Consider the following 27,125-nt stretch of genomic DNA (forward strand, 5'->3'; position numbering starts at 1 on the left):
ATCCATTATCATATTTTATAATTCATTATAAGTTGACTTATTTCAAGGAAACATAGAAGACTGAAATAAAGGGTCCACGAAAGAGCATGTTTGCGCATGTTACAGTTACTGCTTCCTGTTTACATTGACATCCGAATAATAAGTTTCAGGTTAACATTTGTAAATGATTACTATACATTCCTGACAAATAATGATCGTAAAATTCTATTGCATTGAATTGTTTACACTTGCTCATTTGATTCATGCAGTGCATTTAGTTTAAAGGCCTGGCTTATATGGACAGTGCACTGATGTTTATGATAAACACTTTTTTAAAACAGTTTATGACACCTTGATTTTTATATACAATAACATGTTTGTTTTTAAGTTGAAATGTATCAGCCCCTTGTGACCTCTTATTGGTCTTTAAACATGTATTCTTGTACTCTATTCAATAGTCCATTACCATATGTTATGGGAGGCAATTTTTTTACTTTGCTAAGTCAACCACCTTCAAGCTGTGAATTACTGGACTGTATTCAATCTAAAATTTGGGGATATATTGCAGAAATAGACGTTTTTTTTTTGATTTTTTATCCTTAATGAAGGTACATGCACACTTTGTATTATTTATCACAGGCATGCTTCATAGAGTTTTATGCAATCTTTAAATGTAGAATTTAAATGGTGTATTGGAGGTGGTACATGTACATGTATATATGCATGTGAGCAAATTTTGATAAGTTTTATAACAGAAAATAGATGATAGATGAAATGACATTTTATTCAGATTGATTGAAAATAATCTTGTTTTTACGTTGTGCAGAAAAAGAGCCATTAATACAGAATGTCACGCAGATCAAGTAGATCCTCAACACTTGATCAAGGAGAGTTCTTCTTAGAATGTAAAGCAGCATACTTATCAATATTTGATAGCATTAAGGAAAAGATAGATTCTGAGGAAACCTTATTAGAAGGTATTCAATTGTAACAGTTAACACTATTTAATTGAATGTATTGGTGTGATTTCAATCTCTTGATAGTGAACAAGTCCAGAATATTAGACAAAAACTTTAAGATTTTTTATACAAAATTTTAAGTTGTCAGTTTAGTACTATTTAGAACATCCCTTAAATTTGAGCCTTTATGTGTTTTAGTTGAAAAAAAACAAATAGTATAAATTAACTGAAATTATGTTGCTGGAACACTAATCATTTAGTGAATCACTGATACTAATTTAGTCTTTGTACTTACAACATTTAACCACTTTTAAAACTTTTATACAGTTCTTCAACAGACAGGAAGGAATCCATCAACTAAGGTTCTTAGTAAATATTGGACAGATGACACAGGTATTGTTTTTAAATTTATGGAGGTCTAGAAAATGGAAATAAAATCCAAGCAGTCAGATTCTTTTTGTTCAAAATACACAAAGAGGTCATAGTTAAATTTTCAATAATGATTAGGACTAAACCTTATAGGCAAAAAATTGTATTAATGCTTACTTATGTACTTGTGTAAAATGTTCATTTCTTTTATTGTCATTTTAAACTTAGCATACTTCAAACCAAAATTACTGTAAGCTTATTAGAGGTTCATGTTTGAATTTAATTTTTGGGACTCTGCATATAAGTACTGCTAAATTTTATCAATCTATCATTGCATTTATATGTTACAATAAAAATGCATGTTATTGATAGCCAGTATCACAACAATTAATTTTTTACAGATGAATTGTCATTTGATGACTTTGTTGACATTTGCAAGAAAGAACCGGTCACAACATCAGACGATTTGATGAAAGCTTTCCGCAAAATTGACATAAACGGTGATGGGTTCATATCCTTGGAAGAACTTCATAAAATATTGACATCAGTAAGTAGGAGTCAATACAGTATGAATAAATGTGGAAAATATTTTTTATTATTTTCAATAGTTGCATTATCTTTAGCAGGAATTTTGAGGTTTCTTGGATGCTAAATTTAGCAGTTTTGCATAGTGTTTTTTGTTGTTGTTGTTTTTGTTAAATAGGAGACAATTACTTGAACTCAAATTTTGGGTTATTTGATTCATCCACTCAGTAGCCTTGTGAGTTGTGAAAAAGGCAAATTGATTTGCCAAGCAGTATTTAGAGGCACTTTGAAACATTAATATGAACCATTTCAAGAATCATTTCAAAAAGTGCATGGAATATCTTTTTTCCTCCTCATTTTAAACATAAAGAACTCTTTCTATCATTCTGAAGTTAATTGTACTTACAGTTGTAACATGTGAAATGAAATTTAAATCATCATGAATTTACATAATTTTAGAAAGGTGAAAAGAAGAGTAAGAGTGAAGTAAGGAAGATGATTGATGAAGTTGATGAAAACAAAGATGGTCGACTAGATTACAAAGAGGTATTAAAAATGGGATTGTAGACATTAGTTAGGGTAGACCATGGTTGTTTCTTTGTAATTGACAAGTTAGAATAGTGCACACATGAACAATCTAGATAACATGTACATTAAGATAACATCAAAGTCCTGAACAGTTTTTCTGTTTCCAGTCATCAGATTGAAATTTTAATTTTATATGCTTTATGGAATAGGACTCAGCAGAGACTTATGAGAAGAAATGTATAAAATATTTTAGGTTTGTTTTGCCCAGCTGTGTTTAATTGGCATTATAGGATTGTACATTTTAGCATATAATTCCATAGTCCCAAAAATTTTATAAATATGGGAGGGGTGGGGGTGGCAGGGATTCTTTTAGGAAAAAATATATCCTGAAGTGTTACAATGAAAATTATTGACTCTGCAATGGACAGAAATAAAATTATGATTCGATGTTTTCCCTATTACTTAACAATATAGATTTCCAAATAACAAATAACTTGGGCTGTTGCTGATAAAAAATTAATATTTTTGAACTTTCATGTAAAAAAATTCTCACTCCCAGCCACCTCTTGCTAATAAAATGGTTGATGCCCAATGCTACATACATGTATCATAAATACAATGTGGGATTTAGCAAGGTTTAGTTATCTTTCTTTATTCCATTACAACAAGTGCTTGATATTTAATAATGGTAGTGTGTGGTAAAATATCAGCAATTCATATGAGTTGAAATGATACAGTGAACTTTGATAATGTAGGGAGAATTTTTCTGCTACCGACAGGTAAGTCATGTTGTACAAAGACACATTTCACTTGGAATGTTTTGAGGCCAAAAAAAAATGCATGGTATTTTTAAACGATGTCACTGTTAAGTATTCACATCTACTTGTTGTCTATATGTCAGAAAGGATATGTTTTTTAATAACAATATATGTGTAAGTTTTGGTCATTTTACTAGTAAAGAATTTTAGAAAAGTTTTACCCTCACCGAGTGGGTGAGATATTTTAATCACATTGCCCTTTCGTTTATCCGTCCAATTTTCATCACAATTATATTTGCTCCCAATTGATGGATTGATTTTGGTGTGTGGCATTATATAGATGAGGCATGTGTTGTAAGCCATTTTAGGTGCTGTCTGATATCAACTTCCTGTTTTGTGGGACTTTTGTCATTTTTCACATTATGGAATGATAGAGAAATTTTTCATGACAAAAATCTTGGCTCGTAATGTTTGGATTGGTTTCAGATTTAGTTTGAGGCTTAATATAAATGGGACATATGTTGTACGGTAAATTATTATGGGTGCTGTCCAATATCAACTTCCTATACGAGCAGGGATATACCTAGCAGAATAATGTGTGCAACTTTCATATTGTCAGTTAGTCTTGATACTAATCAGGTTCTGTGTGAATGTTACATGTACTTCAGATTCTTAAATGAACAACTCTTTCAAAATTTATTTAGGTATTTTTTCAAAACTTAATGAATGTCTTTTGTCACAATCCATAAAAGTACCAAATGCATTGTAGAAAATAGTTTTCTACGTTATGCTTTGTAATAATAGTTTTTTTTTTCAAATGTGAAAGCAACATTATGAATTGAAACAATGCTGATAAGGCTTAAGTTCACTTATAATGAAAAAAGTCTGTACGGTATATAAATGACTGTCATTGTCAGGTCCAGGGAAGGGTTGGTTCTAGAAGTTAAAAAAAATTTGCTAATATTTTGCGAAATTTGAGCAAAAAGTAGCAAGTAATAGGCTTTCCCCATATTTTCTGGAAACCCCCTTTCTAAAATCTCTGGGTCTGTACCTGACTATTTATTTATTGTTTTATAGTTTTGTAAAATGGTCATCTCTACCACTGAGGAGAGTAAAAAACTTCAAAGAAAAATGATGGAAAAGAAAGAAAAGAAAAGAAAAATTGAAGTTGATAGAAGAGGTGAGATAATATTATGTATTAATTTAAAGAACCTATTAATTATTGAGTATAGACCTATAATGATATAATATAGAATGTGATTGTGAAATCAAATAAATGATAATAGTTATAAATAAGTAATTATATAATTTGCCCATTATTGACACAAATTTGTTGTGCTTTAATATTTAATGTGTATTTCAGTCTGCAAAAATGACACTTATATTATTTATCCTAGTCCAGGAAAGGTTCATTAACAATATTTGGATTTATCTTTGTTTCCCTTTTTGGTTAATTACACATACAAGGCCTAGTTTTAATTACTAAAATTATTGAAGTCAAATTATATTGAGTTGAAAATGTAATCAATTTCTTAACTACTACATGTATGCTTAATTTAAAATGTATCAGTAATCAATGTTGATTTCTTTTTCTGAAAGTATTTGTGTGCATTTTTTTTTTTGAGGGAGGAAGGGTTTGAAGTTTAGAAAAAAATCAACTATAAAACTGAAATTGAAGATTAGAAGGTCTAGATGCATGATATGTGATTTAAAAAATGGCATGTTTTCATTGTACATGCACTTGTGTTTTGAAATTCACTGTTACGTAAAGCATGAAATTTTATTCAGGTGATGTTTCTGGATCTCAGGTGTCAGTGAGATCTGCAGCCTCGTCTAGAAGTAAGATAGTTTTTTTAGCCAAATTTGTGTGGAACCTGTTTCCATTTGAAGGAGCTTACACATGAGAATATGTGACCTTATTTTGGTTTTCTAACACCCTTTCTGTCAAGTTCTAACATTTTTCTTGCTTATACAATAATAAAAACTAATTTCCTTCCTGTTTTAGAAGTGACATATGTGTACTATATGTTAGCATTTTGTTCCAGCTTATTATTTATGCAAATATATATAACATGAACCAATAATCCATATGCTGTAATACATATATTTTTATTTGCTTTGCTTGCACACTTACCATATTACATGAATATGCTAGATGTACAATCTTGAAAACTTGCATATTGAAGTCTCTAAGTTGGAGTTAAAATTTGAGGTTTAATTGGTAATGGTTTTGCAAATGACCAGTATAAATTGGTAACATCTATGTCCATTCAGGTGTGTCCTTTGAAGAAGTGAAGTCGATGGTGAGGCTTTGTGTTGGCATCAAAAATCAAGTTAGAACATGAATTGAACCTGTACTGATTTATATATTTTTTGTCCTTTAGTTAAAGAGAGGTCCAGTTCTTTTCATGCTACAATAGAACATGGTAAAAGTCGTAAGATATTTATACACTAGAGGTGATGTTGTTGGCTTATAGTGATGTGGCTGTATTTAGGAAGTGTTTGCATCAAGTTCAATAATCTTTTTTCAGGCTATTTACATGATTTTGAAGATGATCAGTTCTAAGTTATGACCTTTAATTTATGAATTGTAGATGTAATTTCAGTTGTAAATTAGTGTTAAGTACATGAATTTGGTCTTGACTATAAACTGTCTCAATGGATACAATGCATACCAAAAAATTATAGTATCCAAGCTTGCCTGAAATAGAGGGGTGCTGAAGGTTTTCTTCCATTTGATGTCCCCTTTCTTGTTAAATAATATTAAGGTTTTTTTTTCATCTAACTGCCTTTTTCTATAGAAAAAAAACCTGTCATGAGTTCTTCATATATTGAAATACTTACATGAGAAAAAAAAATAGACCAACTATGATAACATTGAACCATGTTCCTTTTCATGCCCATTTCACAAGAGTCAGGGCAAGTAAGGGATCCTCATATTTGTTGTGTCATACTGTCTGTCTATCTCACTTAGGGTTTTGAAAGTATTAATGCCATGTGGAAGACCATAAAATACAGGTCTAGTTAAATACCATGAGATCCGTACAACATCCATATAAGTAGTCAAGGACTTTAAAAAACATCATTCTCTTCTACCATGTAGTTTGTAGTACTAGTACATGTAATTGCCTTTTTCAGTTTGAAAATAAGGACTTTATTAGGTTCTCCAGAAGTGCTGCTCAAGCAATTGTCTTTAAATTTCAACACAATAAAGTGGAAAATAATATGGGTTAATTTAGATTGCTGTAAGCATATTTATTTTCCTGGTCGCTAATTTTTGCAGATTCTGTTGAATGGACATATTCACAGCTAAAATTTTTCGCAGATTTTGTCAAATGAACATATTTGTAGGTATCAATTTTTGCGGTTTCAAATATGTTATTAGTGCTATATGGTGTTAAAATTATTTTGCGAGTACAATTTTTCATGGTTTTCTGTCCACCAGGAAAATAGCAAAAATTAGTACACAGCAAAAATTAATAGGTGTACAGGACTATATTCTGCATTTACTGTGAGGGAGGATTGCTATATATTTTCCTCTTGATACTTTGACAATGTAATTTGAATTACTTGGGGTATTTGTTACCACAAGATAAAACTTTCTAGGTTTGATTTATAACTGTGGACATTTATTTACTTGGGAAAAAATAACTTATCAACCATAGGATCATTGAATTAATTTTTTTTGTGTTTTCAGAAGCTTGTTGTACCAATTTTGCTGTACACTTGTGTGTCAGCTATTAAACCCACAATATTGTAACTTTAGTTTACTGCTTAGTGGAAGTTTTGTTTAATAAAAACAAAAAAAACAATTAAAAATTGAAACAATATTGAATTTTCAATCTCTTGTATTCATATTGAGTATGAAGATAGTATCAATCCTAAAAGATTTTAAGTATCAACTTCAAATAAACAAATATTTGATCAAAGAAATTTCTCAAGTTTATGATGACAGTTTTGCTATTTCTTAATATTATGGTAAAAAAAGCTCTTCTTTTATCTACAATAGCCCATTAAGATATAAACTTAATCATTGATTCTACTTTGATATTAACCAGAAGAATTTGCTAGTTTTCCTTGTTAGCTTTTCAGCATTTCTGGTATTTAAATGCTTCATTCGGTTGATGACTCTCTTCTTGATGCTTGCTTTGCAATGTCAGTATCTATTAGACCAACAAAAATAATTTATGTGGTTCTCAATTCCTCTATCTCTTTTTAGGATATCTTTTACTAGAGTTGTCTACAAATAGTCGAGTACTTGAGTACTTGCTCAGAAGTTCAAATACTCAAGTACAATTTAAGTATTTGGTTACTTAAATCATCTTGATACACTTCACTACAATTAAGTTGCCTATGCATTGTCCCCTTAATAGCACTAATGTATAGCAATTAACAACGTAAATACAATTCATGCAGCTGATTAGAGACTTTTCTATCAGTGTTTGCACATTCGTGGATTAGCATATAGGCCCTAAATTTAAAGTTTTGTTTGATTGTTAATCAACTTGGTTGGTATAAATGAACATTTTCTAAATTTTCTCCAATACTGTTTAGTATTTGATGGCCAACATTTTGACAAATCGTAATATCAAAAGCATGGGACAGATGCCAAGTCGGACTTTATAAACTTATTGCTAGTAGGGACTATATAAAATACAATCCCAGTCAACTATTTTGTGTAAGTTTCTGATATGGTACATAAACTTACAAATATGGAAGATTATATCTGAATATGGTTGTCAGAACATTGTTCAATTGACACAAAAAATAGAAGGGTGATGCACATGTCAAATGTCAAGCAAATTATTTTTTTATTCATTCAATTTACGAATTCTGGGATAAGGTGCTGAGCAAATGTCACCATATTTACAAGGTGTTGGTAACAAAACACTGTATCCCAACAATACCAATAATTTTAACCAATTGCAACTGTTTTATCCAAGTACTCGAGTACTTGATCATGACTGAGTACTCGAGTATTAAATTCCATGTATTTTGCCATCCCTACTTTTTGGCCTTTTTTTCATTTTTATTAGTATAAAACAATATGTTCTTTACTCATTATTAGTTTTGGTTATATCAATGTACACATCCTTACTTTGCTTTGGGGTGGGGAGTGTTAGGGGAGTTTAAATAAAAATATCCTCTTTGTCATTTACTTTGATAAAAAATGGCAAAGCATTTACCTTCAACATATCATTAAAGCATCCAACTGTCAAATTTTTTTCTTTACAATAAGTGATTTCATGAATACTAAAATCCTGTAATCTGGAATGTGAGTTGAAATCAGATGTTGAAGCTACATTATTTTAGCTTGCTCTGCTATTGTAATATTTGCTAAAGCTTGAACCATGTCTTCTGGAGAATGGGATTTTTTTTTTACAAAACTGTAACACTTTTCATATATATCTTTATTGTATGTGTAAATTTGTGCTTATCCACTGTTGTGCTCTGTGTTTAGCATGCCATATTTTAAACATGTATTTTTTTTCTGCACAAAATTCATAGTGTGAAGTTTTTATTTTACTTTATTTATCGTTATTATATATTTTAATAGTTTTATCAAACAAGATTAAACCTTTCATTTAAGTTAATGGCAAAAGTATCTTTTTTTTGCATGTGAATTGGAATTAAGTTAAATTTTCTCTTATTTTTCATCTTTTTATAGTTTATTTTATTTCAAAATGTTTTTATAATTAAGAAAGCACAACTAAAAACAAGGATGACAGTGGTAATGATGATGATGACATAGCGGAGGAATGTATAACCGCTCGTTCTGATAAACCCACTCCTTCTCCAAGGAAATCTTCTGATACACATGAAAAGAGTGAAGATGTATCAGGGTCAGCTGTGAGCTTGAAGAGCACTCCGGCTCAAGATGTGTTACATTCACGAACATCTTTGAGAGAAAAAACTGAGGATGTTTCTGGTTCAAAGGCCAGCCTACACAGTAGAGACGATGTTTTACTTTCTTCCAGAAGGTCATCAAGGTCTCATAGTCATAGGAAAGATTCTGCTAGGAGTAAGCCAGACACTGATCATGATGGTCAATCATCAGCTAGAATAACAAATCCTGACAAACTCATGGGGTCAAGTACGTCACTTCAGAATATCCCAGATGATATGGGGTCAAATGTTTCGTTAACATCTGCAAGTGGTCTGATGACCAAAATGTCTAAAAAGAATGGTAAAAAATTTGCCTATAGATTTGTTGCTGCATCTGTTGGATTGTTTGTCACTTTTTGTCAGGAATGGGATTTCTCATTCAAAGTACTGACTGATGGAAAAAGATCTTTGTTTTCTATTGAATGTTGTCTATTGTATTTTTATTTTTTTATCTATGGATGAAATGAAATCCCAAGCCTGTCTGTTATGACACTTGTTTTTCACTGTTTATGCATTTTTTGCATGTCACAGACATACATGTGCAATCCCTTAAGCTTTTTTCCCCTTGTGCTTGAGTCATGCTTTAACTACCATACATTGAATTAAATTGTATTACATGTTATAATGGTTTAATCAGAGATCATGCTCTTCTGTTATGGTTAACAAAAAACTTTTCTGTATTGAAATCTGGATAGTCATAGGTTTTGTTGGGAGAGTCTCAGGAGGTTAAGGTAGATATGGACAGGTATAAAGCTTAGTGTTTCATGCAGCTTTTATATTTGAGTATGGTTATTCTAGAAAATAAACTTCTACTTTGTTTGAATGTACTGTGCATATTGAGTGGTGCTTTTGACTGATAAGTATGAAAGTACCTAATTGCATTTCCATTAAGAATTACTAAATAGGCATCACAGGTGACTTTGTTGGTGAGATTTTACAAATAGTAAAGCTTTAAAATTTCATTTTAATCCAAGATTTTTTTGAAAATGGATTGTTGAGTTCTCATGATGAAATCAAGATTTAATGCTGCATGCAATTATAATGTTTCAGAAATCTCAGAAACCCTTCATGAAATCCATTTAAAATTTGGTTTACTGATTTAAAATGACTTGTTGTGTCATGAGATATATTCATCAGTGCTATTGTTGGATTGTTTGTAAGCTTTTGGCCCAGTCAAACATTACCTACTGTTTATCTTTGTTGCTCTTTAGAAGGTGGGGGTAGTTATGAATATCAATACCAACCCATCCGTCCAAATAAAATTATACCTCTGTTTTCTGTTAGCCGACAGACTCATGCCTTAACCCCCTGACTGACCTATTTTCAAGTTAACAGACAACAAAAAGTACCACCATACAACTCAACATTTTACAGATGATAGTCAATTTTTGTTTTCAGTCTGGGTGGTTAATTAGATGTTTTTGAAATTGTTTTTTATGAAATTTGGGAAAATAAGTGTATAAAATAAAACAAAATCCTGACCTACCGATAATTTTTTTTTCCTGACATATGACAGGAAACAGAAGTATATTCTATTCCTGAATAAGACTCCTTTGTGTATGAGGCATGGCAGGGGCATATTTGTCGAATGGATACATGTCATACAGTTTTCTTTAAGTGGTGGCATAGGCATCTGTAAGTTCATCCTTTACTTGACTTAAATATTGACGTGAGTTTGAGGCAGTAAATAGTATATTGAAAATAAAGTTTTCTTACACAAAGAAAAATATATATGGTATACATACAGTTATTTTCTTCTATAGAGAATTATACTGGTAGTTTGAAATTGGAAAGAGGATAATAAAGTACTTGAAAGTTTCTATACATTTTTATATGTCTGACTTTTGGTAGACATATTGTGGTATAAAGCTGATCTTCTACACATTGTAGTAATCAATTGAAAACCCTTCGAAGAATTTTGCTGTCTTTTGTAAACAATGTTTTTCTTGTAGACATTGTTTGATATATATTATTTTTCATATTTATTGGTCTTTAAAACACCAAAATAGGAGGCAAATGGTGTGCTTTAGCACAGCTATTTGTTTACCTTGTGTCTGTATATCTGTTAAAAAGTTATATCCTTAATCCCTAAAAAACACACTGCTGTTACCATCCCCCCTGTTTATTTGCTTAGCACAAAGCGATTGAAGATCCTATATACACATTGTTCAAAATCTGACATTCATGTAAATTCATTCATTTTCCCTCATTGCATTTTAAAAGCTTTTTTAAATATTGCAGTGGAAATGTACTTGTCATTGTTATGGTGACATTAAATATAATTTGTATTTACTGAAAAATATTAAATTAGCAATATAACTACCTGAAATGTTATTCCGCTGTTATTTTCTATTTGTAAGACAATTTTTAATAAAAAAAAATTGTTTCTATTAACCATATAAATAGATTGATAAATTGAAAGTAGTTTTTATTGGGAAAAATTAGTAAAATATTGGTTGGGAAAACTTAATAGTCTTACTTTTCTTTTTTGACATATTTTAAAAACACTTGATCAAACTTTTTATATCTTTTCTTTCATATATTAAGTCTGGTGTTCTGTTCTACTTTCTTTTTTCTGTTTTTTCATTTTTCTATAAATTACTAATATTGTATTTGAAAAATATTTGATGCATGTGTTATGTTGTATGATTTTCAGTTGGTACCCCATCTGGATCCAGAAAATCGTCGTTATTGAGTATTGGTACATATTAACTCAAAATCTGTTTGTGTTGCACCCTTTCAGAATGCTTCCTTTTTCATTCTACAGCATCTCTTATGTTTTTACTAATGTTAATCTAAATTTTACACGTGTGTTTTTTTATCTATTAGCACTTGTCTATCTGTAAATTTAGATTATCATGAAAAAGAGTAGAATTAGAAGGGGGAACCAAATTATTTAGCATTGGCTAAGGATTAGGCAGAGTAATGTTCACTTTTTCATATCGCCTTTCTCCCATGGAAATGGGTGATGAAATACATGTTAGGTACCATTTCCATCTGGATATGTTTTGTTTAGGAAAATCCCTGAGATAATATCTATTTCTGTGATCAACCTGTGTTACACACATACTTTAAAGAAATTTGAATGATTTAACATCATTTTAAAGACTGTAAGCCAAATATTAGCTTATTAGTATGTCATGTTTCCCTTTGGAATAATTTTGTTCTGTAGATTTGTCAGGCATTTTATATATATATATATATATATACTTTGTTATGAATTAAATAAAATTATTGAAGTTAAGGAACTTAGATATCTTGTCACATTACATGTGCATAGGGCATTTGAAACTGCTGTAGTGCTTATGCTTGAAAGCTTTGTGATGTTTCCACACTCCTTATTTATTATTTACAAACCTTTTTTCATGATTTGTTTGAGATGGGTTGTTTAGATATAAATGTAACTTTCAGAAAGAAATTACATTAAAATATTTGTATTATTTGGTTTGAACTCTTACAATCAGGCAAACTCAGTTTGTAATGAAATTTGTATTATAAAACAATTGTAAATTATGAAAATTTGTTCCCATCGAGAATCTATAAAACAGTAATAATTTTCTACTATTCCGATTTTCCATTATATTAGATAGTATCAGGGTTTTGAAAGTCACACATAATGCAAGCAACCCATTTCAGGACATACAATTTGGTTTTACCTATAACACCCCTTATTAACAGGTGAGGGCAGCACACCTATTCCTGCACAGAGAAAATCTTTATTGCACACTTCGTATTTTGAAGGTAATTTTCTATCATTTCTCACTCTCCATTTTCAGTTTGTGGTTCACCCTTTCATTTGTAGTACAGTATGAATAGAAATTTAGCATGAAGCAGTTTTTACTGCAAGCCCTGCATTGATTCAGTTTCAGCATATGCTCTTTGCTAAATTTAAATTTTACTGAACATATTTGTATAAAAAAAAGTTTATATCATATCAGTTAAGGAATAATAAACTAAAGTTAGTACCTAAACTAAATTTAGAACCTAGTAGATCAAGTATCAAAAACTTCAAAAATACAAAATTCTGGTAGATGTTTAGTAGATTACTAATAAGTGGTTGGCAGGAAGTAAAAAGAAAAATTAAATGAAGTTTTAAAAGTCTTTTTACATTTTGTTTTCGAAAAGTTGGATATCTTTGTTTTCCTTCTGATTTTTACAGTTTTTTATTGAATATTTTTATAATATTTTTGAAATTTGGATATCTCGATTTTTCTTATGAGTTCATTTTTTCTTTAAATTTGATAATTTATGAGATGCTTTATTATCGTGAATTGTATAATATTAAAACCTGCAGTAAACATTAATTTTCAACAATGTCTAAATTAAACATTTGTATTATTACAATGGATATTAAGCCATTTAAATCTTGAGAATTCATACATGACAAAGACTTCTTTTGAAGTTAAGATATCACATACAACACCATGTTGCTTTCAATTAATGATACCTAATAATCTTAAGAGGTCATTGCGCTTAACGCATGCTACATCTGAGTGTAAAGCTTTGCTAAAAGTGAATTTGTTTGACCTGGTTGAATGTTGCTAAGCTGAAGAAATTGCTATTTTTTTACTTATTACTAAAAGAATTTTTGGAATATTAATAAAAGTTGAAATTGCAGTTTACTTATGTTTCTATACTGATAATGTTATATATTATTTTGATTTTTTTTCTATGTAAGTTAAGTTGTAAAATTACTTTTAAATAGATAGTGGTCCAAGAAAGTACTGCTATTTCAGTAGGTATAACCATTTGATGTTGAGAAAAAAAAGCAATAATACAAAAATTGTATGTCCTTTGTAGATGATCTTCCAAAACCATCACCTAGAATAAAAAAAGACAAAGCTAGACAGGCTCCTGAGCTGAAGAGTATCAGACTTGATGAACCCAAAAATCTAAGGGTAAACTTCCTATTGTACACCAGTTTATTTTCACAGATAACTACTTTTGCAGTTCAAGATTTCAATTCAATTTTGAAGCACTTTAATTTCATGTCTTACACTCTCTCAAAGATGTATATTATTGTAAAGGGTCTTTTCAGTTTTTTTTCTTGTTCACAAACATAGATTAGTTCACAGTAATTGTTTGGAATTTTTTAAAATGAGTAAGACACATCTATTAAAAGAAACTAATTGTTACTATGGGTGACATGTTGACATGGCTTAAGGTTGTGATAGTAATGTATGTGAATGCAAGAATAATTTACCACCTTCTCTTTATAGCGATAGCATGACCAAGTGGGTTATTTCATAAATAATTTTCTTACTTAATTCCTTGAATGAAAAAATAAGTCCAAATTCAGATAATTAGTAGTTTTTGTCTTCTTGACCACAGCATATGACAGTTGATGAATTTGATTCTCCTATTATAGAAAATTTATCATATCTTTTTCAATTAGCAAAATGGTTTATTTATAATAGAGGACTAAGTCCTTATAATGGTAAACAATACAAATTTAACTTTTGACCTTGAAAGCACTGAGAGCCTGATTTCAGTTAATAGGTAATACACCAGGTGACACTGAGTAATTATCATTATTAGCTTCATATCTTAAACAAAAACAGAATGTTTAGTTAAATTATGAAAATATGAAAAAAATTATCCTAGTTGATGTAAAACTGTAAAAGGCATAGCTATTAAATAAATATCAATATATTTGCCTTATTCCTCTTACAGGTTACACCTACCTTATATTAGTAGCATAAGTATAATATAAGTATGAAGTTAATGGTATATATGCAGATTAATTTTTTAAAAAAGCTCCAGAACTTCTATAATGACTATGATGTGTATTCAAAATGCTTCTGTTGGTTTTTGTTACTCCTTAGCATTATCAGTGCTTTGATTTTTCAATAGGAATGGACTCACACTAGAAGTAAAGGTAGTTTCTTTCTAGAGGATGGAAGTCTGATATGTCATCAATATGACTTAAATCTCCCTGATGATAGTAAGATCTGGGTCACCATAATGCCTCAGTCTGCAAATAAAGGTAAAAAAGGGCAAAAACACTGCTATAAAATAAATAATCAATTGAAAATTAAAATGACATTTTTGTTTTGTGACTGTTTTTACCCCAAAAAAAGATATGTATTATAGTACATGTTATTCAAAAGAATAACCCTTGGAATGTAAAGTCAGTGTCAGAAATAAGTACTAATGAATCTAGACTATTTTCTAGACTTCAGTGTTTCATTAGTTTCCAAAGAGTGATTTGATTTCAGAAGAAAAGAAAAAATGATTAGATAAAGGTTATTTGTCAATCATCTCATAGATGTTTCTTTTTTCAAAGTGTGGCTATTTATGTCATGAGTGTACTTGTAAAATGACAATGCTTATTTAAACCTATACAAAATGGCTTTGATGGTTTTTTATCTGTCTATTATAAATAGTAGTTGTACCATTCTCATTGAATATTTTCAAAGAAAACTATTAAACTTACCCCATGACTTTCTTATCTTCATGATTGATGTTTTTTTCCTGTGAAAAATCCTGAGGATACACTTGTACAAATTAGTGCCTTGTTGTTAATTGTTAGAATTAGTCATTGGAAATTTGTATGGTGTTCTAATGCAAAAATATGTTTTATTAAATATTTCTAGGACATGATGGCAGTCCTATAGATACTTCAGTTTTCATACTAAGAGACAAACCAGATGAAGATGGCAATCTCCTTGTAGCATTTTCTGAACAAAGGGATGTCAGAGGTGTAAGTTTTAAGTTTAAAATTTATACTTTCTTTAGTTTACCTTTAGGCATTGTTACTAAAAAATAGATTGTGATACGACTACATAAAAAAATTTTGGGACGTAAAATGGTATCACCTTGTAATTTTCATCAGTGGTGGCATTGTTGTTGTTGGTGTCCGTTAACTTTAGTTTATTTACAATTACTTGAGTAAAAACTATCCAAACTTTTTGAAAGTTTAACACAATTTTCCTAGGTTCATGGCGGAAAGTGACAGAAGTGAAATAAACAATATAAAAAAAGTTGAAATGCTGTATGTATCAAAGGCTGTGAAAAAATGACAAAATTCAGTCTATAAGCCTGAAATGAATGGTGAGGAATTAGCCACATGCTGAGCCTGCCTTTGACGTAATCCTGGAACAATTATACTGGTTTAGCAAGCACAACTAACAAATTCAAACTCCTTGTCAACATGCATGTATAAAGAATGTATTGTTCTAAATTAAAGAGACACAGATAAATCTTTTATATAATTTGGTTTTATGATTTTTTTTTTGGTAGAAATATGGTGTAAGTTGTGAATTATCAGCTGGTAAATACTACATCATGCCATACACTACTGGCTGTCGCTTCAGACCTCGGCGATCAGAATCTTCTAAAGAGGCTAAACTTGTACAGGAAAAAGAAGGGAAATATGTTATCACGAAGGCTTTTAGGTAAGATTTGTTGATAAAGATACTTCACATGTAAAACATTTTCTAAATGGATTAGAATAAGAATAGAGTTTGAAGGAATAATTATGTTCTATAGTGAAACAGGTCTATACAAAACCTTGAATAAACCCAAAATCAGTTTGAATCAAACTGGTATGATAGTTTTTTTCTTATTAAAAAGAAAAGAAAAATCCTATATTTAGCTGTGCGAGATTTCCTTATTTCACCCATGGGTTGAGACAGAGCACATGCACTTTTTATAAAAATGGCACAGTTGTAAATAAAGAGTTTGTGAACAATAAAATCTTACCAATACGTGTTTGAAAATTAATTTTAATTATTAACTTTAAAGAGAATTACTGTTGATTGATTATCTTGTGCAGTTTGTTAACTCAGTGACTGTTTTGAAGCGACTTATATTTTGCACCTGGTTGCGACCTATCACTGGCCATAAGTCATGATCAGCTGTTAAATGGGGATCATTTTGATTCAAAACAATTATTCAAAAATGAACAGAACATGAGAAAAAGGATCAAAAACCAGCTTTTTTCATGCAAGATTTGAAAATCACAGACACCGCTGGGTGTCTGACAATATCCCTATCTTTTACTCAAACAGATGTTAGATTCCTAATTTCTTTTAATTATCTATACAATTTTAACCTGTGTAAATCAGACACCTTTCTAAACTGAACAAATTGTTTAGTCCAAAAAGGTATCAGTTAAAACATATTTCACTTTATTTGTATATAAGTAGCACTCCAGCTAAGGATCATGCAAAATGTGATTCATGGGTGAAAAGCCTACATATTTTTTTTGGGGTATTTTGTTTGAATTACCATAGTAAACAGAAATTAACATTTTGTTTTTCATATATCCTGTGTTCTTAGGAGATAAAAATTATATAGAATGCACTGTAGATTTCAAAATTAAGGGAGATAACTCTGTGAATGACACTCAAATATAACAGAATCTATTGGATTTTCAATGTTTATTATCTCCTAAGAGCAGACTGATTTGGATGAATATTTACACATTTCATAATATAGACCCATAAAACAACTGAATTACAAAAACAAAAATATGTAGCTTTTTTTTGGGTGTATCACATTTTTCAGATTTTACATGATTCTTACAAAGTCAGCTACTTAATACCTCAAAGAACTGCGAAATTGAAATAAAAAAGATCATTTATTTTGGTGAATAGATAATTCTATAAAGAATGTCTCTGTTGCTGTGGTCTTAATGTGAAAGTAATGCATGTATTGAATTAACGTTTCTCTTCCTTTTTGTAGAAAAGTATTAGAGGATATATTTGACTACAGTGATTTAGATGGGAATGGATTGATGAGTAGAAAGGAATTCAATCTGTTTAATATCAGAACCAGTGGCGAGGAAGTGGCTGATGATGAATGGCAGGTTGTGGAAGGTAAGTGGTAGAGTCACAAATTGATTCTTGTTATAAGACTGCCCTGTCACAGAAACCTCAAAGCTAAGGATTTTTTTCTATCCCAGTCTTATCTCTTTTTTTAATTGTTTTACATTTCAATGATTCTAGTCAACTGCCATTTCTGCTTCATACACTTAAAAAATAATCTCTGATGCAGAAAGGAGAATTTTTTTCTTGAATTATTTGCCAGGATTTTAGTCTTACAGAGATCAAAGTTGTTCAATCCACCAGGTGGCACTTAGAATTTTAGTAAGATATCATTAGAAATAAAGGACACTAATTATTACCAAAATTATTGTGTGAAGAGAGTAGAAAAAAGTAATGATAAAATATTCAACCAGTTAAGCTATAATTTTAGAATGGGATCAGAAAATTCCAAATAGCTTTTTCCGTCAAGTGCTTAGTAAAAAAGCTTAGTAGTTCCGATTGTGATTCTAGTACCTCAGCATATTTCTAGTACTTTGCTAAAGGAAAATTATGTTAATTGAAATTGATAATTACTTAAAATGTATGCTTAAAATCATAATTAGCACTGTTAACAATATATTTAATGAATTTGTATGACTTATACTTTAATGTATTTGCAATTCTGAAAGGTACGAAAAATTCTGTGGTCAAAGGAAAGTTGTTTTTTCAGAATAATGTTTTTTTCATGGATAATATATGGATGTTCGAAACTAATTATTTGCATTTTAATACAGTTGTCTTAGTAAGTTTTAGTCTTCATAAATAGTTTAAACTTTAAGTGATATAAATTAAAATGTTATTTCAATTGAATGACAGACAGAATAGACTTAGAGGATGGGGAGATCACTAAAGCAGGGTTTATACAACTGAATGAGCTGGAAGCTGAAGATTCAGAAGGTGACACTGAAGATTTATGGACCACATTGACCAGTATGGGATACAATAAACAGTTAGTTATGGACCAGGTAAAACAATTGTGACTGACTATAATCTTTTTGTATTTTACTTTTTATCAATTAATTTTATCAGACAAACAGATACATTTGTGTGAGTCAATTTTTGGGTGACCTTTCAAGTTTAAAATTGAAGAATTATTAGGATGTGTTAATAGGAGTACCTGGTAGTTATGTTTCCAATATAAATCAAATTTCAAAATTGAAGAATTATATAGATTAAAAGCTTGCTTTTCATTGGTGAAAAAATGGGGTGAAATAGCCCAGAAGATCTTCAATATGATTTTATATATTACACATGATAGCTTTGCATGATGGGAAAAAAGTTTTGTTAAGAAATCAAAGAAAGAAAATGTGAATTGCTAAAAATTTAAATACAAATTTGTTGATGGCTGTACTTGTTGTAAGATGTACTAATTTTTCCCCAGGCATGTCCTTTCCAATTAGATGTCTACACAGAAGACTGTGATGATGCTGAAGTTGATGTAGTCCAAGTTGATTCCTACCCAACATACCCAGGAGATGTCTCTTTCCAAGACATTATCAGCAAAGCATTTGTTAATCATGTAAGTATTTATATAGATATTGTACAGTTTTATCAGAAGTTGTAATGTAAACATCAATGTGAATGGTTGCTAATATTTTATGGACTTTGTCGCGTGAACATATCCTAGGATGTCAATTTCCATAGTTTTAAAAAAATGATTAGCATTTCATAATGTTAAAAATCAATTTCACTGGTACTTTTTTCATGCTTATTTGTCTACTAGAAAAAAAGGGAAAGTGAGTTCACTGTGAAAATGAGTATGTTTGTATATTCCTGTTCAATTGGAAAAAGGCATTCTAGCTAATTTTGTTCATTACATCTTGTAATAATTTTTTGTAATACTATGTCTTTTTGATACTATATTTAGAGAGCAATACAGATGCATACAAACTAAGTGTGATTTTCTCAACACAACAACACTTCAGTCTTTTTGTTTGAAAAATTTAGCTGACCAATGTCAGTGTTTCTGTCTTTCTGGGTAAATGACTTTTGTTACATTCTCTTATCACCATGTCTTTATTAATACCTTACAATAGGCTCTTGCATCTTATTGTGTAAATTGGAACCATGCCATTCACCACTTCCTATTTTCTAAATTCGCTTGATTTTTATATCAGAAAAGACCTGCCTTTCAATGAGGTACTGCTGCTCCCCCTCTTTCTTTTTTTACAAATTTATCAGCAAGTTGCTGGGTTTGGTAAACCAATAAATTTGGTTCCCAACAAAATGGAAATTTCCCTTAATATATATGATTGAGTTGTTAAATCCAGGAATTCAAGAATCTACAAACTGTTTTTCTCCTATTCCCACGAATAAAAGACTTTCACAGTATATTCCCCAAAAAGAGTTCTATTCCCCAAAAGGAGTATTTTACAGTAAGTTAAACTTATTTTCATGAGTACCGGTAGCTATTTTTATTTGTAACAATTTTTAATGTTTCAATCTTATTAGGGTGAAATAAGCAGAGTGAAAGGAATGAAGGATCTCTGTATGTACACTTATATAAATGATGGATGGGCAGCACTAATACTAGATAATAAGGTAAGGACAAGAGTTTAAAAAAAAAAGAGACCTAGAAAATTTGTGTTCTTGCATTCTTAAAAAGTGTACTAAAGTTCTATATTTGATGCCCAGTCTTCTATGCATTTTCATCAAAATCTGTTGGGCAGTTTAGTAGGAGGAGTTGTACTTTTGAGGTTTTTGTTGAATTTTTTTTAAATAAAAGCGACTTACCTTCTTTAGTAACTGAATAAATGTGAAGCAAATATCTAAAAAGCAGTGAATTTCTTTCACACACATATCTGTATTTCATCATTACGATTCTTTTTCACTGTATATTCACTTTCGGTTGTGTATTTTTCTGCTTTAGATAAATCAGGTCTGTTAAATATGTAAGGCACAGTTCTCAGGTATTTTACAATGGAAAATGTGGTCCCTTCACCCTATAAGTGAACTATGATAATCGAAATTGAACACTTATTGTGGAATTTTTACTTACGGATAGCATCTGTAATTGTCTTTCAGTCACATACTAGGGTACGAGTTGAATTAGACTGTAGTCGTAGTGATAATGTGGTCAGTAACTATGACAACCTTCAACGCACACTCAGAGTAGATCCTGGAGCATCAGTTGTAAGTATTAATTATTCCCTCTCCAAATGAAAACCAAATGAAAACATGAAATAACTCTAAAGTCAACCATGTATTTTTTGTAACTAAGTGAACAATTTTACATTCACTAGATGATGATATGCAGAATAAAATAAAGGGTTCTGCCACAAAAATTTCCCTGTACTATTGAAAGTCCTTACTTACTACACCAAAAAACAGCTGTTGAATTTTTAAATTTTGAATTTCATGTCAAGGAACCAATCTTTGTAGTAAAAATAATTTTAACTCAAACCTATTTGTTCACCTTGAAAAAAAGATGGAGGGAAAATGAAATTAACCTTAAATACTTGAAATAAATTTTTCACTAAAATAAGTTGGTTAATAGCATATCATTGGAATCTGTTTTCATCTTTCTTTTTCTATATATATAAACTTATTTTAGATTGGTTTCCACCTTATGCCTGAGGATGATAGTCGAGACTGGCAGATCAAATGTACGGAGACAATACGTTGATAGATCGTTAGGACAACTTTTTCTTACATTCCATTCTGTGATAATCTAGTTGTAGATTAAAGTATACTTAATATTTGTAAAGAGTCAATATGTGTAGAAAAGTCAGGGCGGGTTCTTAATCATGCTGAAAAAAAAAAGTAAACTATGTTTTTTTAGAGATTTAATATATTTTGAAAGCATTGGTATTGTGATTTTTGAATATTGTTTATACATATGTTTTGTTCTTGAAATTTCTTATTAGTGATGGCCAGGGTTGATGATGTATATGAAAATAATAGAAAAATTATTTGTAACAAGTACTGAAAATTAAGCATAGATTGCTTGGCTTAAAAGCTTCTAAGTTCCCAAATTCTTCAGTTCATGCTATTATGATGCAATTCTATAAATAGATTTCTGTTGATATATTTGTGGTAATAAAAGTGACAAGTTACGTAGATCTTTTTTTTCTTTATAAAGTTACTAGATAGAATATATAATTAGTAATATATGAATATCATGGTTCTGTGATGAAAGTTTTTTTTAAAAAAACATCTTTTTTTTTACAAATTGTATCTAGAATATGTTTTTTATAGATGTCTTTCTGTCAATGTACTTGTTGTTTAGACATGGAATTAGTTTTGTTTTTGTTAGTAAATCTCCCTCCCACCCAAGAAATCAACACTATTTTTGATAGCAGAATATGTTTTGTAAATTGAAATTTTCTACAAGGAAATCCTTTTACTTCAGTGTCAAGAAACAATGTACTGGTCTTGCTTTTTTTTTATTGGTGGTAGTTTCTTCTTTAACAGGTCATGAATGTCATTTATTAATGAGAAATAATTATCAGTGCTTTCCTTTACAATAAGCAATATTCCAGGAAAATATTTCGTTTTTTTTTGCATTTAAAAATGAGAATGTAATAAGGATTGGTTGAAAATAGTTTTCAACATTTGAAATGGAACATCATTCATATTGTTTTTCCATTCAATATCATGCTCTTGGACAGTTAACAAGTCTTTCCTTCAGTTATATAGTGATTAAACAAGTCTTTCTTCCCATGATTGCTCTATCATTTCAGGTATTTTTAAATCTAACATTCTTTAGTTGCTTTACACTGAATGTGTTATTCTTTGAGATGAGCTTAAATGTGATCATGTTAAAAAGATTGCAATTGTTATTACAGACCACTAAAGTAATTTTCAGTTGAGGTATAAATGCTGTCATACATTTTTGTAGTTTTATTCATTGTATTATAAGGGTTTCAAAATTTCAGACAATATTCTTGGTTATACTCTTGATAGTATCACATCATTTTAAGTAAACTTCATTGTGTCAGGAAAAGAACACACAATGCTTATTTTCTATAGCTTTATGAATATTGAGCCTAGTGATGTTAGTCTTTAAGCATCAAAATCATTAATGTTTGTTAAGATCAAAAGCTTAGAAGAATAAATCATGAATAAATTTAGTTTTTATATTCAACTTATGTTTGTTTAATTACTGTCAACTTTTTCTACCCTGTGAAATGTGCCTCATATGATAATCATCATCTAGTGTTGGATTCATATGGTAATCATAAAGTGCTGGATTCATATGGTAATCATTTGGTAACTTACATATGATGGTCATTTGATTATCAATTGTAAACTGAAACACATGATTATCATGTGTGTTACTTTTTACTGTGTAGAATAAACAAGTACAAGGACTGTCTTGGGCATGCATGCATGAAATAATGATTACTGGATCCATTAATTTTATATAATGCTTGATTATTGGGCAAAATTCAATTATGAATAATGTATAGTAAAATATGTTGAAACCATATAAATACATTTGTGGAAGACCGTGACAAAATGATTTAAATCTCAAAGATGTAAACGGTGACAAATAAAATTACAAAATGTACCTACACATCATGTAAATTTCTACACTCAAACTGTCTGACAAAAATGATTAAACTATCTTCAAATGGCTATATAATGCAAAGCATGTTTATCAACTGAAAAGGGTAATACTTCCATATAAATATATTCTATGTACATGACAAAAAATTCACAGCAAATTCATCTCTAGGACTCTACCAGTATTTTTATATTGAAAGTAGCAAGATGTACTATAAAACACTTCTCTTTATCAGTGGTTGAAATCCAATTACTCTGAAATCATGTATCAGAAAAAAAAAAGGAAAATGAAATAGAGTAAGTGAATTATTGTACATCAGGTGGAATCGAAATATTGTACAAGTGTAATACAACTATTCAACATGTGGGAGTGAACTATTGTACAACATGTGTAATTTAATTATTGTACAACATGTGGAACTTAATTATTGTACATGTGTAATTTAATTATTGTATAACATGTGGAACTTAATTTTTGTACATGTGGAAGAATGGCTGGACAATACAGACAGGCTTATGACAAGTTATTCCAATGGTTAAAGTTGGCATTAAGAAATGACTTCATCACAACTACACAATTTTATTCAAATCGATATAATAATGTTGTACAATAGACATACTTCATACATGTACAAACAATCTTCAGTTGACACTACTTAACCATTATACTTATTTAAAATTAGAAGACAGATCTAAAAATTGTAAATTACAACATGATTGACAATATATGACTCAATCAATATTAAAAATGTTGTGGGTTTAAAAATTAGCTACATATTTGCAAGTATAATACAGCACAAAAAAATAAATAAACCATACATTTAAACAATATGAACACAAATTAGAAGACATAAAGACATGAAATTAATTAAGTTTTTAAGATATTCTGGCTTATTTTCAAATCTGATTCACATCAGAAACTGCACAAATGTGCAATATTTTAATTACATAGAACATGCAGGATAATAATTTGAATGTATACATAAATGAACACATAAGGCAGCACCAAAACTTTGTCATTCTTCAAAGAACACACTGGGTCATTATTCCTCTACTATAAATGAATATGAACACAACAGGATTGCATTACTATTTCACCACTGAAGGAGAGACAGATGTGAACACAATACGATAGCACCAAACATTGCCTTGTACTCTTTGAATGTATAAAAATCAACTATAAATTAAAATAGACAGTCAAATCACTTTTCAATATAACATTAATATATTTTCCAGTGTTTAAGCATCTGGGTGATGAGGTTTTCTTTATATTCCTCTAAATTTACATGTAAATAATTTCTTAAGATTCTTCATTAAATCTTTTCAACATCTCCCCCCCCCCACCCCCCGAAAAAACCCTGAACCACTGTAGCTTACAAACAGGCACATGTGATTACCAACATTTTTAGTGGATAGAAGCATCTATCATTTTTTCATTTTAAAAAAATTAAATCTTAGCACATTTCATATGTATAAATATATACAAATATATACACATATTTACAGTTTTGATTACTTCAACTTGAAAAATGTATGAGAACACAATATGTTTCTTCTATAAGCCTGATTTTTCCTTCAATGCAAACAAAATGTCATCTTGACTAATATTGAGCCTCACTCTCATTTGTAGGTCATGTCGGCCATGTTCTACAAGCAGCAAACGTATACTACCAAGGCGGGCACATATAGATGCCAGCTGAGATGTTGTTGGCGGTGTAAGTCCTTAAAGAAAAAACATGTTAGAGTATATAAAACCTTACAATGTAAATATCCATCTATTTAAACAAACTTCTTCTACAATATACTTGTGACTAACAGACAGAAACTATTAACAAGTCCTGTCGAAAGGGGCAAAAAGGGAAAGAATGTACTTTTAGAGGTATTGTTATGATGGTCACATGATATAAATCTGACTTCTTAAGAGCAGCTTGAATTTTTACACTATAGACAGACATATAAATACGAACTTTTATAATTAACCTTTACCTTCAAATCTACAAAGAGATATATGTTGTGTATATATTCTTGAGAACTCAGCCTCCTCCAATCCTGATCTAGTAAACTCCGCAATGATGGCTCTAAGGAATAATTTCTCTTGGTTAGACAGGCCTCTGTAATACAGATAATGTTAAAAATCACTTTTAAAAAAAATTGTAATCTAGAAGGAAAACCTCCCAGACTAACCTGGAGGCAAAATGACCAAGTATGTGGTATAGCCAAAACATCCCATAGGTATCCTTAAGTTAATGAATTAGTAACATTTTAATTATGAACAATACAACAGAATATACATAAAATTCAGAAGCTTACATAGATTTGTATTGAAAGGTTACTTTTTATTTCAATCAACTTTTGTAAATATATATTTTTTTAGATAAAAACAATTTTAAAATATCTTTTATTGTGTAAGATTAAAAGCTACTTAATATTTTACAAACCTAATTGTGACTATCTTTGGTGATGAGAACATTTCTTGTAAAGCTGCATCAACATGGATCATTCCAACCAAAATGTCTGCTTTCTTTGTTGGTGATTTATTTTCAGCAATTTCTGTTGACCTTCTGCAGATATCTAATGCTCTTCTAGCATCCCCAGACACAGCAGCAACTTTTCTAGCAGCTAATTGGATGGCATCTGAATCAAATGCCTTCAGCCCCTTCATTCTGGAGACTACTATTTCTTGTAGCTGTTTGAATGTGTATGGCTGGAACGTCATTCTTGTTAAACCCTGAAAACAGCCAGACTTTCAATAAAAGAATGCACTGAATTTTTTTAGACATTGTTTGTACCCAAAGTACGTTTCTTTGGGTCACATCACAGGGGCGGATCCAAGTTTTTTGATTGACAATAGTGAAATTTACTTGTTTAGGAAGATTTTCTATTTTTTATGGTGTCTCTGTACCAATTTTGATTATCTAAACAGGGTATTTACATTTCTTACAATTACAAACTTCCATTAAAAATGCCCTTCATGTAAATACTCATAATTTTGACCCTTTGTTTGGAACAATAGAACATTACATTAGTCTAAACTGAAAAAGAATAGGACGAAAGAAAACATTTTTCTGCTGTATTTTTTTTTTTTAATTTGGACTATTTAGAATTTAATTTTCAACACAGTGAAAGTCTGTTGAGACCAAACTTACAATTCTACTTGCAACTCTCTTCATCATAATTCTCTCTGGTAAGTCCATAGTATTAGCCACAGCAAGCACCACTAATCTGGCATGCCTCTGTGATGGCCAGTCAAACAAATTATACATTACATCCTGTTTTCTAGTCCATAACAAATCAAGCTACAAAAATATTTGTTTCATTACTGCCTAATAATAAATACTGCTATGACAGGTGACAATGACTTGACATCTTTTGTGATATCTACATAATCTTAGTGTCATAGATCAGCTGCTAAAAGCAACGACAGAAGCTTCATTCTGGGCTTCTTTAGTACAAATCAAATCATCAATTTTAACTTTACTAAATTTTATATACTATTATTACAGACTTCAATAAAAATTTAAAATATCAATCAATACTGATAAAAAAATACTATGTTGACAGTAGATACATTGATTGATCAATTGATTGTGGTTCTTCACTGAAATACAAAGTCTACCTCATCAGCTAACATAACGATGGTTTCCTTCCTTGGTCCAGGTGTTGTAAATTTCTTATTCAGCAAATCTGCTGCATGATCTGGAGTGGCTTTCTGTCCTGTGAGTTGCTATAAAATAACAATAAGTTACAACTGATCTACTTAACAAAAAATAAATTAAATAGTATAGTATTCCATGTTCCCATGA

At 30.1% G+C, this 27,125-nt stretch overlaps 2 protein-coding genes across 22 annotated transcripts in view; one reads left to right on the top strand and one right to left on the bottom strand.

Moving 5' to 3' along the window:
* Positions 1-37: 37 nt before the first annotated feature.
* Positions 38-22,900, top strand: LOC148628571 (EF-hand calcium-binding domain-containing protein 7-like). 21 transcript variants are annotated; one of them, XM_088590362.1, is made up of 21 exons: positions 38-149; positions 806-956; positions 1,266-1,331; positions 1,709-1,854; positions 2,292-2,378; positions 4,196-4,298; positions 4,907-4,957; positions 5,503-5,553; positions 8,820-9,305; positions 11,661-11,705; positions 12,683-12,745; positions 13,805-13,902; positions 14,858-14,990; positions 15,601-15,707; positions 16,247-16,401; positions 17,693-17,826; positions 18,631-18,779; positions 19,196-19,333; positions 20,266-20,355; positions 20,839-20,946; positions 21,368-22,900. In XM_088590362.1, exons 2-21 carry the CDS (start codon positions 827-829, stop codon positions 21,437-21,439), a joined length of 2,412 nt encoding a protein of 803 aa, XP_088446488.1. In that variant the 5' UTR covers positions 38-149; positions 806-826; the 3' UTR covers positions 21,440-22,900. The 21 variants fall into 21 exon arrangements, with proteins under 21 accessions (XP_088446488.1, XP_088446532.1, XP_088446497.1 ...); XM_088590406.1 differs by having other exon boundaries at positions 39-149; positions 8,820-9,212; XM_088590371.1 differs by having other exon boundaries at positions 39-149; positions 5,503-5,544.
* Positions 22,901-23,880: 980 nt separating this feature from the next.
* Positions 23,881-27,125, bottom strand: part of LOC148628572 (uncharacterized) — a 62,643-nt gene continuing 59,398 nt past the window's right edge. Inside the window, exons 44-48 of the mRNA XM_088567752.1 lie at positions 26,939-27,046; positions 26,469-26,618; positions 25,761-26,050; positions 25,309-25,433; positions 23,881-25,044 (exon numbers count right to left, since the gene is read on the bottom strand). Coding sequence (XP_088423878.1) covers positions 24,878-25,044; positions 25,309-25,433; positions 25,761-26,050; positions 26,469-26,618; positions 26,939-27,046 — 840 coding nt within the window. The 3' untranslated portion in view covers positions 23,881-24,877. The remainder of the gene's footprint in view (positions 25,045-25,308; positions 25,434-25,760; positions 26,051-26,468; positions 26,619-26,938; positions 27,047-27,125) is intronic.

The sequence above is a fragment of the Perna viridis genome, chromosome 1, assembly GCF_037379345.1.
Source record: "Perna viridis isolate PV_CMFRI_1.1 ecotype Kerala chromosome 1, ASM3737934v1, whole genome shotgun sequence".
In the NCBI taxonomy this organism is placed as follows: domain Eukaryota; kingdom Metazoa; phylum Mollusca; class Bivalvia; order Mytilida; family Mytilidae; genus Perna; species Perna viridis.